This window comes from Silurus aristotelis (genome assembly GCF_946808225.1).
Source record: "Silurus aristotelis genome assembly, chromosome: 8".
Taxonomy (NCBI): domain Eukaryota; kingdom Metazoa; phylum Chordata; class Actinopteri; order Siluriformes; family Siluridae; genus Silurus; species Silurus aristotelis.
This window is the reverse complement of record NC_139581.1, coordinates 8,027,328-8,045,194: the sequence shown is the minus strand read 5'-3', so window position 1 is coordinate 8,045,194 and position 17,867 is coordinate 8,027,328. Positions and strand designations below refer to the sequence as shown.

At 38.1% G+C, this 17,867-nt stretch overlaps 1 protein-coding gene across 1 annotated transcript in view; it reads right to left on the bottom strand.

The window, feature by feature from the left end:
- The window catches only part of clstn2b (calsyntenin 2b), a 286,166-nt gene that overhangs the window by 122,800 nt on the left and 145,499 nt on the right, over positions 1-17,867 (bottom strand). The window contains exon 3 of the mRNA XM_083547861.1: positions 15,263-15,458. Coding sequence (XP_083403987.1) covers positions 15,263-15,458 — 196 coding nt within the window. The remainder of the gene's footprint in view (positions 1-15,262; positions 15,459-17,867) is intronic.

Here is a 17,867-nt window from a genome sequence, read left to right as displayed (position 1 = left end):
GAGTAAGAAGACTTGGTGGATTGTATTCGTTGGGTTTCTTGCTTAAGTAATGACCATCACACCTCCAAACTATTTCTTTCCCAAACTGCTGCCATAAAGTTCCAAGCAAACAATTCTCCAGTTCCACTCTACACTGATCAGGATTACTTTATAATGATTTCAACTTTTTTATTATTATTACTATTTTATTTCCCATCTTTCTGTTTTCTTGACCATCACCTCAGTTAATTTAACCTTCATCTGCAATATTTTCGTTGCTATTTTATTTCTTGCAGTGCGTGCTTTGGTTTACATTTGTACAAAATTACATTGTGATCTTTCCTTATCATGGAAAGAACATTATCACTGAACCTGTGAATTTTGTTCAGTGAAACACACAAATACAAATGCAGAAATCAGATGAATCTAAAATAAATATCTGCATTTTTTTTTTCTTTCAATGTTCTAACTAATTGAAAAGGACTCAGCAATAAATCATGTTAATCTCTTAGCATTTATAAAATGCAATTTTAATCAACAGTAAACAGACAAACAAATACACAAACAAAGAGGTCTATTATATAATTAAAATCATGAGTACATTCAGAAATAATTATATGCTAAATTAATTAATTATTAATTATAATAAAATGACAAGTTAATGTCATGCTGAGATTTGCATATAATTATAACACGCATAAGTACATAGGTTTGATCATAAGATTATTATGCTTTTTGAAAGCCATATTACCCATTTTGCAGTTAATAATAACCTCCACTCTTCTGGGAAGATGTTTTACTATGTTTTGGCATGTGCATTGGGAGATTTGTGATCATTCAGACACAAGAGTGTTTAGTCAGTAAAGTCAGGTAGTTATGTAGGTGAGGAGGCCTGGGGTGCAGTCAGTGTTCCAATTCATTCCAAAGGTGTTGAAAAGAGTTGAGTTCCGAGCGCCATAGCCGGTCACTCAAGATGTAATGCTGGAACAGGTTTGGGACTTCTAGTTTATTTGAAGGGACAATTGAATGCCTTTATCTTTGTGGTAACAGTTTGGGGAAGAACCACATACAGTATGGCTTAAGACGCTTTACAAGCTAAATTTGAGAAATGGTTCATGGACCAGCAGCACATCCCATAGGTCCTTGACTGGATTATGATCTGGTGAATTTGGAGGCCAAGTCAACACTTTTTGTCATGTTTCTTAAACCATTCCTTTTATGCCATGAAGGTCTGCATTAATGTTTAGGTAGGTGGTACATGTCAAAGTAACATACACATACCATGACTAGTACAATGCCCAGTTTGTGTTGCTCAGGTCCTTACTCTTATCCATTTCACCTGTTTCCAATACATCAACTTTGAGAGTAACTGTTCTCTTGCTTTCTAATATATTCCATCACTGGACATGTGCTTCTGGAAGAAGATAAAAGCTTAAAATGTAAAGGTATTTACTTCAGTGGTCAATGTTTATTATGGTATGGCAGATGGGAGTAACATTACCTGGCATGGTGTGGTGCCTGTGCAAGCTTTTCCCTCATATTTAAGTATTTCAGTAGATACTGTACATCCAAAAGAATATGTAGAACAAAATGAAATCTGCTCAAAGTCTGATGTAATCTTAACCATTAGCAAAGAACAAACAAAAATATATATATTTTTGGGAATTCTCTTTGGAATGGGCCTTAACATTAAACCATATTGCAAACGACAAAACTGCTGCGTTGGTATTTTCCGAGCACAGATTTTAATCATCTAATTTAATGTACGAGTAGGAATTTCAATGTCAGGTGCAATTTGAATAGGTTTTCTACAGTTTTCTGGTTGGCTACCCAGCGACTGCTAAGAGGTGGAAAGTAAATGAGAAAGTAAATGACAGGATGCTAGCTTCATGCTCCAATGCAGTAGGAAACTTGCCTGAGCCTGCAGAGTTTAGCACATGCCCTTGTACAAATATGAGCTTCATTCATCATTTATCTTCATGTTCTTTTGGTCACCATTTATCACTGATACCCCGAAAGTACAATTAAAAGGCAAGGTAGTCACATAATGAAGTGTAGCAAACATTCTGTTAGGGGTAGAAATTTAATTTATGAGTAATTTGAAATGTGATCATCTGTAAATGTTAGTGCTAATTTTTTACCTTTAGATCACTTTATCATTTACACTTTTGGGTCCAGCTCGCTTATCGCTCATCGCAGGGCATATTTAATATTCCACATAAGCAGTGAGAAAGAAGAATTTAGTTCACAAATGAGAAACAGAGGGTGAACATTAATAACAATACATTAATATTAGAACCCTTGATGAACATGAGCAAAGAAGGCTGCAAAAATTGTTTAACCTTTTGGTTCTTGGTCCAAACATATTCTGCTCACATGGTTTTCTTCTCAACATTTTGCTCAAACAATTGCAAATGCAAAACAGTTTTGTCATACATACATACATACATATATATATATATATATATATATATATATATATATATATATATATATATATATATATATATATATATATATATATATAATATAATATAAATATATACAGTACATATACACACACACACACATGTAATATATGTATAATTCAGATTTAATATAAAACTGTTTGGTTTGCAATTGTTTTATATTTCCTTTTTTAGTCTGGGTGCTCTCAAGGTTTCTTCCTCAATCTTTTCCTCAATCATGTGTGTAATTCATCCAATGGAAGCATGCGTCACCGACAGAGTGACGTCACGACCAGGAAGCTATAAAAGCAAATGTAGTGAAGCCGGCGCTAGCTTCTGTTTGTTCATGAAGCGCTCTGTGTGCATTGTTTGTTCAGTGGTTCCTCCCAATTTGCTCTCATGGGGCTGCTCGGTGGGCACAGCTCCAGGAACAACCCAGCACCTGCCCTGATTGGGAGGTTCAGAAACAAAGCGTTGCGACTCAGATGACAGATCTAAGGACTGTCATTTTAAATAAGATGGCTTCAGCCAAGATGCAACTGGAACCTGGACTTCCTGACTGGAAGACCTCAGTCAGTCTGGATCAGGAACAGCATCTCCAGCACCACCACACTGAACACTGGGGCCCCTTTAGGGCTGTGTGCTCATCCCACTGCTTTTCACTCTGATGACTTACCACTGTGTAGCAATGCACAGCTTTAACCACATCGTCAAAGTGGCCGATGACATGACCATAGCCTTAACAGCCTGGTGTGGAGCCAATGACCTGTCTCTGGACATTGACAAAATCAAAGAGATGGTTGTGGACTTCAGGAGAGCACAGAGCGGCCATTCTCCACTGATCATCGATGGATCCTCAGTGGAGATCATCAAGAGCACCAAATTCCTTGGTGTATCTGGCGGATAACCTCACCTGGTCACTCAACACCAGCTCCATCACCAAGAAAGCCCAGCAGCGTCATTACTTTTTACAAAGGCTGAGGAAAGTTCATCTTCCTCCCCCCATCCTGACCATGTTCTACAGAGAGACCATTGAGAGCATCCTGGACAGTTTGGGAACTGCACCGTCTCGGATAGCAAGACCCTACAGAGGATAGTAAGAACAGCTGAGAAGATCATCGGAGTCTCTCTCCCATCTATCATGGACATTAACACCACACGCTGCATCCGCAAAGCCAACAGGATTGTGGACGACCCCACAAACACACTCTTCACCCTCCTGCCATCAGGTTCCGAAGCATTCAGGCTGTTACATCCAGACTGTGCAACAGCTTTTTCCCGCAAGCCATCAGGCTCCTCAACACACAGAACTAAACTGAAACTCACACACACACACACACACACACACACACACACACACACACACACACACACACACACACACACACACACACACACACACACACACACACACACGTTACTGAACTGTACAACCTGAACTCAAAACACACTCAATCCATTCCACCACTGTTTTTTGCACATCTCGACTGCTGCTACTGCTGTTTTTTACACTGCATTGTGTTTGTTTACATATACTCTTGTTCATAATCTTTTATAGTTCTCTTTGCACAGTATTGTATATTCAGAGTATACAGTCGGTTTACTGGTTGGCAATATCTTGTGTTATGTGTATTGTCCCACACTGTCTTGTGTTGTCTGTCTGTACTGTTTTTTTGTCTGCACTGTTTGCACTCGATGCACTTTATGTAGCTTCTGGAGAAACGTTGTCTCATTTTTACTGTGTTCTGTGTTCCAATGTGAACTTCGACTTGAAGTCCTGACATGGGATGTTCTGGGGACCCTGTCGGGAAAGGGCTTGGCGCACCACCTTATACGGTGCCCGCCTCTGCACCCCCAGGGACCTGGTCTGTCAACCCTGCCACAATAATGCCCGAGTCATGAATGTCCACTTCACCCAAGGTCTATTAGAAGCACCCCATCTGCTGTGGAACAGCAATTGCCTAGAGATGCTGAGAGAGAGTTCGCTCGAATGGGGTCCGTCTCCTCCTGGTGGCTCCATGGTGGCCAGGCAAAACCATGGTTTGTGGACCTGGTAGCCCTTCTCGAATACCCTCTCTTGGAGATCTCTCTTGGAGATCAAAGTGTTGTTGATGCAGTTAGTGTTCCCTCAGTGAACGTCTCCAGGTTACATATGTAACCCTGGTTCCCTGAGGGATAGAAACGCTGCGTCTCCATGTCACAGTGCCGGCATCCCTGCAGCGCTTTCTTCTTCTTACACAACCCAGCGTCGGCTTTAGTAAATGTGCTTTTATAGCTTCCTGGTCTTGACGTCACCCCGCTGTTGCCGCCGTGCTCCTATTAAACGGATTACACACATAGTGCTTTTAACATTGTCTCAAAGCAGCCTTACAGATATTAGTGGAGAGCAATGCAATGTGGATGTTGTTTGGACAAGTGGATTATTTATGTTTTATTATTTATGAAATAGATATTTCTATTACTATATAGATTCATTTTAAAATGTATATCCCAAATCTGTGCATTTTTTGCAATCTATCATCGATCAAAATGAATTGGACTAAGTACCTTAATGTCTCACATAAAAACCTTAACAATATACTGTATTTTATAACTGTATAGTTGGCTTGTTTTTTTTTAACAAATGAGTTTTTTTTAGGTTTGTAGAAAATTTACCACAGTATTGTACGGAATATGAAATAAATAAACAGTCACTCAACCATGTCTCTGTGGTGAGTCAGATAATCACTACAAAGCACAGGCCTATATTGCTTTACATGATTTTTTTTTTCTCTCTGGTGCATTTAGCTGTGGTTCAGAGGAAATTATATGTAATGGCACAAAATTCCTCTGTTTGACACATAATGTCTCTCTGGCAAGAAATACATTAATATTCAGGGCCACTAAAAATGCATAACGGAAAACCTGTTTTGTCTTACATTAAATCGAATTGATGGCACTTTAGTCATTAAAGTTTCTGCCTTTTCTTTTTATAAACTTAGCCAGGCTCAAAACTGTGTGTAGACTCCTACATGTTATAGTTTATTGAGCTATTATTACATCCATGGCCAAAGCTACAAAAAACCCACACAAGCCTAGCTCACTCTTTCTCGAACACTCAGCCAGAGAAACTCACTCTCTCTCACCCCCCGGCAAGATGCTCGCACAATACAATTGATGTCAACCACAAATTCAATGTTTTTTCAATGAGATAGCAACAGAAAGCTTTTCCTCTGCAAGTGCTCAATAGCACACATCACCTTGGAGTGAACCTTTTATCAAAAAAAAAAGTTCAATTGCCTCAACTTTGGCTCATTTTTTTCTGTAACACAGAGAATCTCAAAACTTTAAAATGTGAAGGGGAAAAAAAAGGGTACAAAAAGTTACAGTCCTGAAGAATAAACTGTGAGGGTGTGCAGTTATATGAAAATGATCAAGAACAGGAGTGGAATTAACTTTTCCACCGAGGAAATTGGTAATTTTCTAACAAAAGCCAATTCCAATATGTTTTGTTTCTTTTAACTTTGCAGCAATTTGCCCATTACAATTTTCAATTGACAAAATAAATTTTTGTACTGTACGAGTTACGGTCAATGATTGTCTACTTGCCTATTCCTAAAATACTTTTTGTATCTTACACTCAGCAGCCTATACTTTTTTAAATCACTTTCTTTATTTTAATAAAACAAAAAAAACAACTGGCCCTGCAACTAACAATTATTTTGATAATTGATTAATCTGACTATTTTTTTCTGTGATTATTCGATTAAAAATACATATATTTTTTATTCAATGTTTTGCTTATTATAACTATAAAAAAACATTAATTCAGGGTATTTATGTATAAAAGTGCACTTAAAGCCACATTGTGAATTTAACTGTCTTTAATTTTAGACATTTTAGAGTTTATAGTAGCTGCTTGTTGAGGGGTGTATGGGGGATTTCTTCTTGAACAAATTCACTCATGCTGGGTTATTTCTTTCTGTAAAAACAAACAAAAAACAGCATTTGAGTATACAAGGTGAAACAATTTGTGTAAATCAACATTTGTATTGTTTTCAATGATAATTGCAAATGGCAAGTTGACAAACTATTAATATAAATTAAATATATAATAATAATTAAATAATATAAAATAAATACAACTGTTTTGACCATTTTTATTTAAAGAAAAACACACAGACATTTTGTTCAGTGGTGAAGATAAGCATCTAGAATATATAATTCATTACATTTTGTATGATAATTAAATGATATATGCATAATTTAAATATACAAACATTGAAAACAAGCATGTGAACGTAGTACAGCTGCAGTAAATCATGTTTGTAAGTAGCAGACAAATGCTATTAAAAGAATAAAGAAACAATTATGCATTGGTGTACGAACGCATAACTGTTCGCTGAAAACTACAAAAAAAACAGTGACTAAAACTGTAATAGTTTACTGCTGCTGTTATTTGCTGCTTTTAGATTTAGTGTTTGTTTTAATCGAGTCCATCACTATGTTGCTCGCGAGATGATTGCGCAACCTGATGCTTGCGAGTCACGCCAGGACAGATCCAGTGCGATTTTCCCGAAACAAACAGTTTACACAAAAGCACTTTATTAAACTACACCATTTTCACACGATGAGGATTATACAGCTTTTGCTTACCGTGCTGATGTTTCATCTTCATCCGTGACTCCAGGGCATCACTGTGGTACTTTCAAGATTGGTGACACACAAGCTCTGCTTAGCATAACTTAAAAAGTTACAGTTTTCTTTGTTGCATTTATTATAAAACTTTCAGTACAATGCCTTGGATGACACTATTTTCCTGCTGCCGGTTGACCCTGTACTGTCCTCCATTTTCATGATCAAACTCTTGATGTCACCCAAATGAGGATGGGTTCCCCTTTTGAGTCTGGTTCCTCTCAAGGTTTCTTCCTCATAACATCTAAGGGAGTTTTTCTTTGCCACAGTCGCCACAGCTTGCTCATCAGGGATAAATGCACACCATTCACCTTGACTGTTGATTTCTGTAAAGCTGCTTTGAGACAATGTTCACAAGCGGCTGTGCTATCTTACAGTCACGTAACTCCAGCAGATCGAATAATCGATAACGACATTCGTTGACAACGAATTCACTATCGATTATAATCGATTTTATTGATTAGTTGTTGCAGCCCTACTTATCACATTACAAGCAAAAAAACGAATGCATTAACCAGAACTTCTCATAAGAAAAAAAAACGTACTGTTTATTACAAAGGGCTGATGCTGGAGACTCCTTCTACATATATTATAATTATCACGCCATTTTCTATGTATCATAGTACTTTTTTAATCCATTTATTATTAGCCTAATATTACATGAAACCTCTGGTATTCAAGTCCTTATAAATTAGCTGTTACTATAGAACAATTAGGGAGTAAATGGATAAAAACCTGTGATTTGTTTTACAGCTAGAACTATTTTTAGAAGTGCTGTGATAGAATTGTATGTTTTCCGTGAAACAAATCACTAGCTTAAGCACACATAAAAGCCTTGTCTGTATATAATCATGCCTATTTTTGTTAGAAAACACGGTAGAACAATCCAGGCGTGCTCACAAAGTAGAACAATGAAGGCGTGTGTTTGAAAAGACAGCCTTCATCTGTTTTTCCAGAGCTACAAAACCCATTTAACTCTGCATCATTATGCAGACCGAGTTTGTTTACCTGCACAGAGATTATTATCTGATTTCGAAGTTCAAATGCTCATGTAAACAGGATACTACAACAAAGCATGTGAGATTAAAGCCCATGTAAGAGTTCACCTGGATTTTAGTTTACTAATCGAGATATGCATGTGTAAACAGGAAATGGATAGAGAAGAGTTCTGCATGAAGCTTAAAAGTAACCATAAATAAAAACAAAACAAAAAAAAAAAAAAAAAAAAAGCATAGCCATTCCAGGTTATGAAATGTATCTGATAGCACATGGTACACGTCCTGATGAGGTGATAAGCTGTCATATATTTAAAAGGAAATTTGATTATATAGATCTGAAGATTTCTATGATCAAATTACAGAAGTGCATGTAATCATCTTGATTGAATTATTGCAAATCTTTCCCTTCCTCACCTCTCTTTCTCTCTCGCTCTCTCTCTAAGAATATGTAGTGCATGGAAATGCAATCAGTTTTTTGCACAAGACTAAGTTAAGTCTACTAAATGGATTCATAGTTAAAAAAAAAAATAAGAAAAAAACAAATAAGAGAATATAACAGAAGTACTGGGAAAGAAAAAGTCATAATTAAAAAGAAATGAAACGACAGAAACAGTTATAAATAAAGAGTTTTAAAAGTTGTAGAGGCAGGAAAGAAGGCAGGAAGAAAGGAGGGAGGGAAGGAAAGAAGAATATTAAACCTTTTAGTTGTCAGCGTTGCACCAGTGCAACCAATATCCCATTGAATATCCCAGAGAATAACATAAAACCATTATGATCCAGATAGATTTATGATAGATATTTAATTAATGATTAGACAGACAGACAGACAGACAGACAGACAGACAGACAGACAGACAGACAGACAGACAGACAGACAGACAGACAGACGAATCTGGACACCAGATTAAGACAGATTGCTGAGAAATAATTGCTTTTATATATATATATATATATATATATATATATATATATATATATATATATATATATATATATATATATATATATATATATATACATACAGTGAGGAAAATAAGTATTTGAACACCCTGCTATTTTGCAAGTTCTCCCACTTAGAAATCATGGAGGGGTATGAAATTGTCATCGTAGGTGCATGTCCACTGTGAGAGACATAATCTAAAAAAAAAAAAATCCAGAAATCACAATGTTTGATTTTTTAACTATTTATTTGTATGATACAGCTGCAAATAAGTATTTGAACACCTGAGAAAGTCAATGTTAATATTTGGTACATTAGCCTTTGTTTGCAATTACAGAGGTCAAACGTTTCCTGTAGTTTTTCACCAGGTTTGCACACACTGCAGGAGGGATTTTGGCCCACTCCTCCACACAGATCTTCTCTAGATCAGTTAGGTTTCTGGCCTGTCGCTAAGAAACACGGAGTTTGAGATCCCTCCAAAGATTCTCTATTGGGTTTAGGTCTGGAGACTGGCTAGGCCACGCTAGAACCTTGATATGCTTCTTACAGAGCCACTCCTTGGTTATCCTGGCTGTGTGCTTCGGGTCATTGTCATGTTGGAAGACCCAGCCTCGACCCACCTTCAATGCTCTAACTGAGGAAAGGAGGTTGTTCCCCAAAATCTCGCAATACATGGCCCCGGTCATCCTCTCCTTAATACAGTGCAGTCGCCCTGTCCCATGTGCAGAAAAACACCCCCAAAGCATGATGCTACCACCCCCATGCTTCACAGTAGGGATGGTACTCATCATTTTTCTTCCTCCAAACACGTTTAGTGGAATTATGACCCAAAAGTTCTATTTTGGTCTCATCTGACCACATGACTTTCTCCCATGACTCCTCTGGATCATCCAAATGGTCATTGGCAAACTTAAGACGTGCCTGGACATGTGCTGGTTTAAGCAGTGGAACCTTCTGTGCCATGCATGATTTCAAACCATGACGTCTTAGTGTATTACCAACAGTAACCTTGGAAACGGTGGTCCCAGTTTTTTTCAGGTCATTGACCAGCTCCTCCCATGTATTTCTGGGCTGATTTCTTACCTTGCTTAGGATCATTGAGACCCCACGAGGTGAGATCTAGCATGGAGCCCCAGTCCGAGGGAGATTGACAGTCATGTATAGCTTCTTCCATTTTCTAATGATTGCACCAACAGTGGACCTTTTTTCACCAAGCTGCTTGGCAATTTCCCCGTAGCCCTTTTCAGCATTGTGGAGGTGTACAATTTTGTCTCTAGTGTCTTTGGACAGCTCTTTGGTCTTGGCCATGTTAGTAGTTGGATTCTTACTGATTGTATGGGGTGGACAGGTGTCTTTATGCAGCTAACGACCTCAAACAGGTGCATCTAATTTAGGATAATAAATGTAGTGGAGGTGGACATTTTAAAGGCAGACTAACAGGTCTTTGAGGGTCAGAATTCTAGCTGATAGACAGGTGTTCAAATACTTATTTGCAGCTGTATCATACAAATAAATAGTTTAAAAATCATATATTGTGATTTCTGGATTTATTTTTTTTTTTGATTATGTCTCTCACAGTGGACATGCACCTACGATGACAATTTCAGACCCCCTTCATGATTTCTAAGTGGGAGAACTTGCAAAAGCAGGGTGTTCAAATACTTATTTTCCTCACTGTATATATGAGAGAGAGAGAGAGAGAGAGAGAGAGAGAGAGAGAGAGAGAGAGAGAGAGAGAGAGAGAGAGAAGGCCCTCAAGGACCACTGAAACAGGACACAATGGCATGTGTGAAGAGTGCATGAAAGAAGACAGGGTGAAAGGTCAAAAAAAAAAATCTTGCCAAAGAGATTTGAGAAATCAAAGCAGGAAATGGTAAAGGTCAGCAGACTAAGTGAATCAGAAGATGGAAGACAAAAGGAGATAAGGAAAGGATAATGTCATGATTTTTTTTTTATAAGCACACAGATGTGATGATGGCGACAAAGAAGAGTTTTAACACTGGGGTGACGAGTTGTGCTTCTGCTGTGAAGAAACACACTAACTTTGGAACTGTGAATCAGAGGCACACTAACAAATCATTATGTGACAAAAACGAGAGAGAGAGAGACAGAAGAACAATTAAAAACAGATACTGATATACTGAAGGCCAGTGTACAGATACACCCCGGTTTGGGGGGTTATGGGAAAAAAAGCTTGAGTTGCAGCCCCACAGCCTGTAAAAGAGCTCTCAAAGTTATTGTGAATAATCATTCTAATTTATACGGCCTTAGGCTGGCTTCCAGAGCAAAGATATCGCCTAGAGTGTGCCTGAGACCGGGGCCTCAGTCCTGGCAGGGACACTGACAAGGAATCAGCTTATTTTCTCTACATCTGAGGACTAAAAGCCTGAAAATGTGATAATTTTTACACATGTATTCTTATGAGTACTTGGAAATGTGAAGCAAGCATGAATATGAAAAAACACATAATAGGTAGTGCACTGACTAACAGTTCACATGTTCACATTGGAACAAATTGTATGTATGTGCATGTGTAATGTCCTACTGTGTGTTTCATATGAAATATATTCATTATAGTATATAAAAAATATAAATAAAATAAATATATATACATATATAAAGTTTCAAAATCATCTCTGTTTACAAGCCATCACTTTCAAAATAGTGCCCCTTTACAGTAATACAGTGCTCCTGGCATTCCTGCCACTTCTGGGATGTTTCCTGGAAGTCTTCTATTCAAACCGTGTCAAGAACTTTCTGAGATTCGTGCTGGATCTCGCAATGGTGTCAAAACGTCAACCTTTGAGCTGCATCTTCATCTACGCAAAGAGGGCAAAGTCCACAGGAGCCAAATCTTGCGAGTAGAGTGTGCAGTTCTGGTGAATTCAATGCCCAGAAGGATTAAGACAGTGCTAGATAACATGGTACTCACACAAAATATTTTCACTTCGGACTCAGTTTTGACATGTTCACTTAGGGTGTACTTACTTCTGTTGAGATTTCATAATGGACAGCAGATTAAAGACCAAACGTCAAATTCTGCATGAAACTGGGCAAATCTGCTACAGAGGTGTTTGCCATGACATACGTTAGACATGTTGCTGCAACGATTCATTTAATATATTACTGGAACGTCACTGGAAGACGACGAGTGATCAGGAAGACCTTCAACGAGCCGAACCCCTGAAAATTTCGATACCAATTGGCAACTTGTGCATGATGATCTCCGGAGAACAATCCACATGATCTCACATCCGCACCCACCCTATTTGCCATAGTTGGCTCCTGTGGTCTTTACCCTCTTCCCGTAGATGAAGATCCAGCTCAGAGGTTGCTGGTGCAGTGTTGACACCATTGCGGTGATCCAGCATAAATCTCAGAAGATGCTTGACACGTTTCGAAAAGAAGACTTCCAGGACACATTCCAGAAGTGGCTGGAACGCTGGGAGCGCTGTATTACTGTGCAAGGGGACTATTTTTAAGGTAATAGTGTGTAAACGTAGATGAACAAAGGTACTTTCTTGTAAAGAGAGCTAGTCTCCAAACTAAATACATACATCTTTAACACTGAAATTCTTGTGCTAGCAAACAGCCTAGACAAAAGACACAGACAAAGACAAAGACAAAGTGCATTGTTATTAAGGTCTAGGCATGTAAAATGCCAATAGACCGTGAGCAATATTGTGTGCAGACAAAAAAAATGTCATAGAGGATGAAAAAACACACCTTATGGACATTTGTCTCTGGACAGTCTAATATTGGTCTATTCATCAATCACAGTCTAAAGTAAAACATAACTTGATTTATGTACCATAAAAAAATATTTTATTCATTACTGCCTAGCTGTATATACATTTCACTGCTATAGCCTTTATATTTATTTGCTGTACATACAAACATACACATGCATCCATCTATCTACCTATAGGCCTATCATTAGCCCAAGTACCACTGCTTCCTAATGGTGCCAGTGTAAAATAAGGCTCAGAACCTGATACAGCTGGAACTTTCTGGACAACGGTAAACGATTATAAATGATATAATTCTTTATATCATCATTAAAAAAAACCTCTAAGATATAGTTTAGTTGAATTCAGGTAATAGATAAGCATTACATTATAACTTCACACTTATGATTAGACCCTATTGTGCTAGCAGGTTTCTTTCAACAGCTTTAAAAACACTGCATATCATTTCAGCTTGTAATTCGTAAAGATTCTAGGAAGTGAACACGACTGTGGCTGATATAAAATCCACCCAGTGCGACAGTGCCAGACAACCATTTGAAGCTGATGAAATGTCCTTGTTATTATAATTATCAGTTTTTAGATTATCTTATATGGTAAAGTAAAGTGGGCAGGGGTGGAGTGGAGTCCCACCTTTACGCTTTTGAAAGAATCTTATATCATAATCAGTAAAGTGGGAAGTCTGCAAAATTCCCTACCGTTCATCAAAATCAGATCTTCACAGACAGTTCGATAATCACAGATGGCAATTTATACAGTACCTCATCTGCATTTTTCTTTTGATTTGCTCATAATCAGATTGTACTATATTTGAGAAATTTGTTCAGTTAGAAAATGACTACCTCTGGAGATCTGATTTATATTGTGATTGGATCAAAGTATAGGCAGAAAACCTAACGAAGGAAAAAATAGATGACTCATCTCTGGAGCAAATGTCTGAGCCATGTGCTTTGAAATTTCTTTGCTCTTATTAGGTCAGAATTGTACTATCGTTATGTACTTTTCTTTCAAAAATGTTGGAAGAGGTTCAACATACGGCTGTGGAAAGCATCTGCTGAGTAAGCTCATGCCAACTTTCGCCAAAAGAATGATGAAAAGAAGCTGGCATTTCCCTTCTAAAATAGATGATGACTACTAGGCAGATTAAAAAAACAGAAGATCTGAGGAGCAGCTTTATCCTCGCTTTGGCACCTGCATGAAATTTTACAGCAGTCCTTTCTGCATACCATTATTAGGCTTGGCAATGGTATTCAAGCTTGGATTAAATTGGATCTCTCTTTCGGGAGACTATGGGCATATTTTCCAGATTTGCATGTGCAAAACTGTTCATTTCAGACATAAAATTCCTGTCTTGCATTTGCTGATTTCACTTCTGCAGTGCTTACAAGGTCACAGATATTTAGGGCTGGAAGTCAATACATCATATTTTACACATTTCAAATGAATTCACTAGCATTTGGAGTAAATCATAGTAGTAGATGATGTTAAAATTGTTACATTTTTGATAGGGTTTTATATAACTAAAGCCCAGTGGTTAAAATGTCAGTCTGGCCCTGATGACTGTAAATTATAAGCAGTTATTATTTGAAGTAGTGTTCATTGGGTGACAGATGTTATATTGCTTTTTTATGCGTCTTAGCATAATAAGCCACCATCACCCCAGTAACTCCCAGAAGTCCTTGAGCTTTGTATCCATGGTAAGTTAGCAAAGGGGTTCATTCTTTTTAGCACTTTGCTCCAGGCTCTTAATTCACTCTGCTCCATTGGTGCTGTATCACTGCTAACACTGCACTCTGACCCCAGCTTCTTAACAAGCTAGGACATTATTTGGACAAAATTACACTATATGGACAAAAGTGTTTGTGGACAACTGACCATAAGATTTATATGTACTTTCTGAGCATCCTATTACACATTCAGCCCAACTGGTTCAGCATTGTAATTAATCTTAAATGTATTTAATAGGGCTGAGGTCAGTGCTCTATAGCAGGCCACTCAAGAGCTGACACTACCAACCATGTAAACCATATCTTCATGAAGCTCACTTTGTGTAAAGGGGCAGTGTGGTGCTGGAACTGGTTTATGTCTCCTACTGTAGTTCAAGTCAAGGAAAAATGTTATGGTATTTCATCCAAAGACATCTTGTACAGTTGTGTGCTTGTGTGGCACAAACTTGTTGGTAACAGTTAATACATTCATATAAGGTATGTATGAATGCTTTTAATTAAACACTATTTTACTCCCACTTTATTACCATTTCTGTTTTTTGATGCTTATGTTTTCCTGTTTTCTTCCCAACACTTCTCGTGTCAGACAAGCTGAAACTGTTCCCTGTTCCTGCAAGCTGAAAGTGTTCCCTCGTGTGCCATTATCCACCCATAATTAGATCAGTGTTTAAACACATTTGGGGACAACACAAGTCTTTACTTTTAACTATGATGGAGCATCTAATGCTTAAAGCCAGGTACATATACGTACTTGTGTGATTTCTTCGCGCCGATGCCTCCGGGACCGGATCCGCAATCGTGTGCTTGGATGGAGAACGTGTACTCTCTCTGGCGCTCACAGTCGATAGGGCTCCGTGCCCGCAGCTGGCCTTCTCCAGACGTACTGTTTAGGACTACAGCCTCAAATGGAGCATCTGAACCATGGACGCCAAAGGCGCAGATCTCTCCTAGTGAGAAAACAGATCTAATTAAAATGGCATGGAGTTGATGTCCTATTTGCCAGAAGAGAAAAATAATCTGATGTGTTGGTACACAATCTGTTCTTTTCTCTTTCGCTTTTCACAACTAATTATTCTTGCAGAGGAAATCAATGTCGTTTACTTAAATGTAAGCCATGCATAGTATGTTAACCCTGCATATAGTCTGTACTGGACACCTGTTCCCACACCACCCTCAAAACCTTTTCATTATTGGTGAATAGTTTACACACTTGATAATGTGGCTCGATCCCTTTGTTTTGGGAGGTAGGAAGAAACCAGAGAACTCAGAGGAAGCCTGCCCAGATACAGTACTGGCTGAACACACAACTCTACACAAACAGCAACCTCAGCTCAGGATGAACCAGAGCCTTGAAGGTATCTTCTGCCTTATATATATATATATATATATATATATATATATATATATATATATATATATATATATATATATATATATATTTCAGGGGGTCTGAAATTGTCATCGTAGGTGCATGTCCACTGTGAGAGACATAATCTAAAAAAATTCCAGAAATCACAAGGTATGATTTTATTACTATTTATGTGTATGATACAGCTGCAAATAAGTATTTGAACACCTGAGAAAGTCAATGGTAATATTTGGTACAGTAGCCTTTGTTTGCAATTACAGAGGTCAATCGTTTCCTGTAGTTTTTCACAAGGTTTGCACACACTGCAGAAGGGATTTTGGCCCACTCCTCCACACAGATCTTCTCTAGATCAGTCAGGTTTCTGGCCTGTCACTGAGAAACACAGAGTTTGAGCTCCCTCCAAAGATTCTCTATTGGGTTTAGGTCTGGAGACTGGCTAGGCCACGCCAAAACCTTGATATGCTTCTTACAGAGCCACTCCTTGGTTATCCTGGCTGTGTGCTTCGGGTCATTGTCATGTTGGAAGACCCAGCCTCGACCCATCTTCAATGCTCTAACTGAGGGAAGGAGGTTGTTCCCCAAAATCTCGCAATACATGGCCCCGGTCATCCTCTCCTTAATACAGTGCAGTCGCCCTGTCCCATGTGCAGAAAAACACCCCCAAAGCATGATGCTACCACCCCCATGCTTCACAGTAGGGATGGTGTTCTTGGGATGGTACTCATCATTCTTCTTCCTCCAAACACGTTTAGTGGAATTATGTTACTAATCAAGTAATAAAATAATTAGAGCCACTAATTAGTTTAAAACTCAATAAAGCAGGCGAGTCTGGAGGATCAGTGAGTGGAAGGAATTGGGTTCAAAGCAAAGCAAGCTGGAAGAGACGAGTGTTCAGCTGGGTTTTAAAAACGAGGAGAGCGAGCAAGCTTGTAGATGGAGAGGAATTGTGCTCCAGAGGTTTGAGCCTGCAACAGTAAAACCCCTATCTCATATTATGCTAAGCCTGGAGGAAGGAACAGAGAGCAGATGGTGTCAGAGGAAAGAAAGCTGTATACAGACGAATATGGCAGAAGGAAGCATAGGCTAGGCCATAAAAAAACAACTTCAAAAGACAGAAGATGGATTTTATATTCGATGTAGAAGTGCACAGGGAGTCAGTAAGGCTTTAAGCATGGTTCTCAGGGACTGGTATCGGTAAGAATGCAGATGTATAACAAGTCTCTTTTCATTCTATTTTGGTACAAAAAATGCAGGAGTTTCCAATTTGATACAGAAATAGTCTTCAGGTTTTAATACCAGCCAAACAGATACTAATACCAAACTGTAGCTGGCTTCTCATAGGCTGGTACCACAACAGGGATTTCTTTTGTACCTTTAATATGTATCCTTCACCGGGAGAAAATTGGACATTGGGACTAATGGCATACCTTTTTGAAAGCTTTCCTACTAAACGCCATTAATGCTACCTCGAATGCACACTCCTAAATATCCATACTAAAAGGATAAATGATGTACACTTGATGACACCAGCACAAAGACTAGGCCTTTTTTTGGAAACAATTGTGGCCCATATGTGCACAGCATGAAGGCAACCCAATATGAATATATTTCTTCCTATTTAACAGTTAATGCAACCTAAACACAAATAAAAATGTGAGTACTGAAGTGTCCAATAAAGTATTAGATTTTTCTTTTTTTTTACTTTAGCTTTAAAAGCTTTTTAGTTTCTGAACATTAAAAAAAAAAAATGAATTTTGCAGGTAGAGTTCCAACATTTCAGCTAAATTCCCACACCTGCTACACCCCCCCCCCCCATAAAAAAAATAGTAAAAAATATCTGAAAATGTTCATACAAGAAAAAAGTAGATATTTTTCAGCTCCGAACTGCAGTATACTGGATATTTTATAAAGAACCTGGCAACCATAAATCAGGGATGCACAATTCTTTTTCTCATCAATGATTTGCTCCAGTAGCCTAAATTAAACA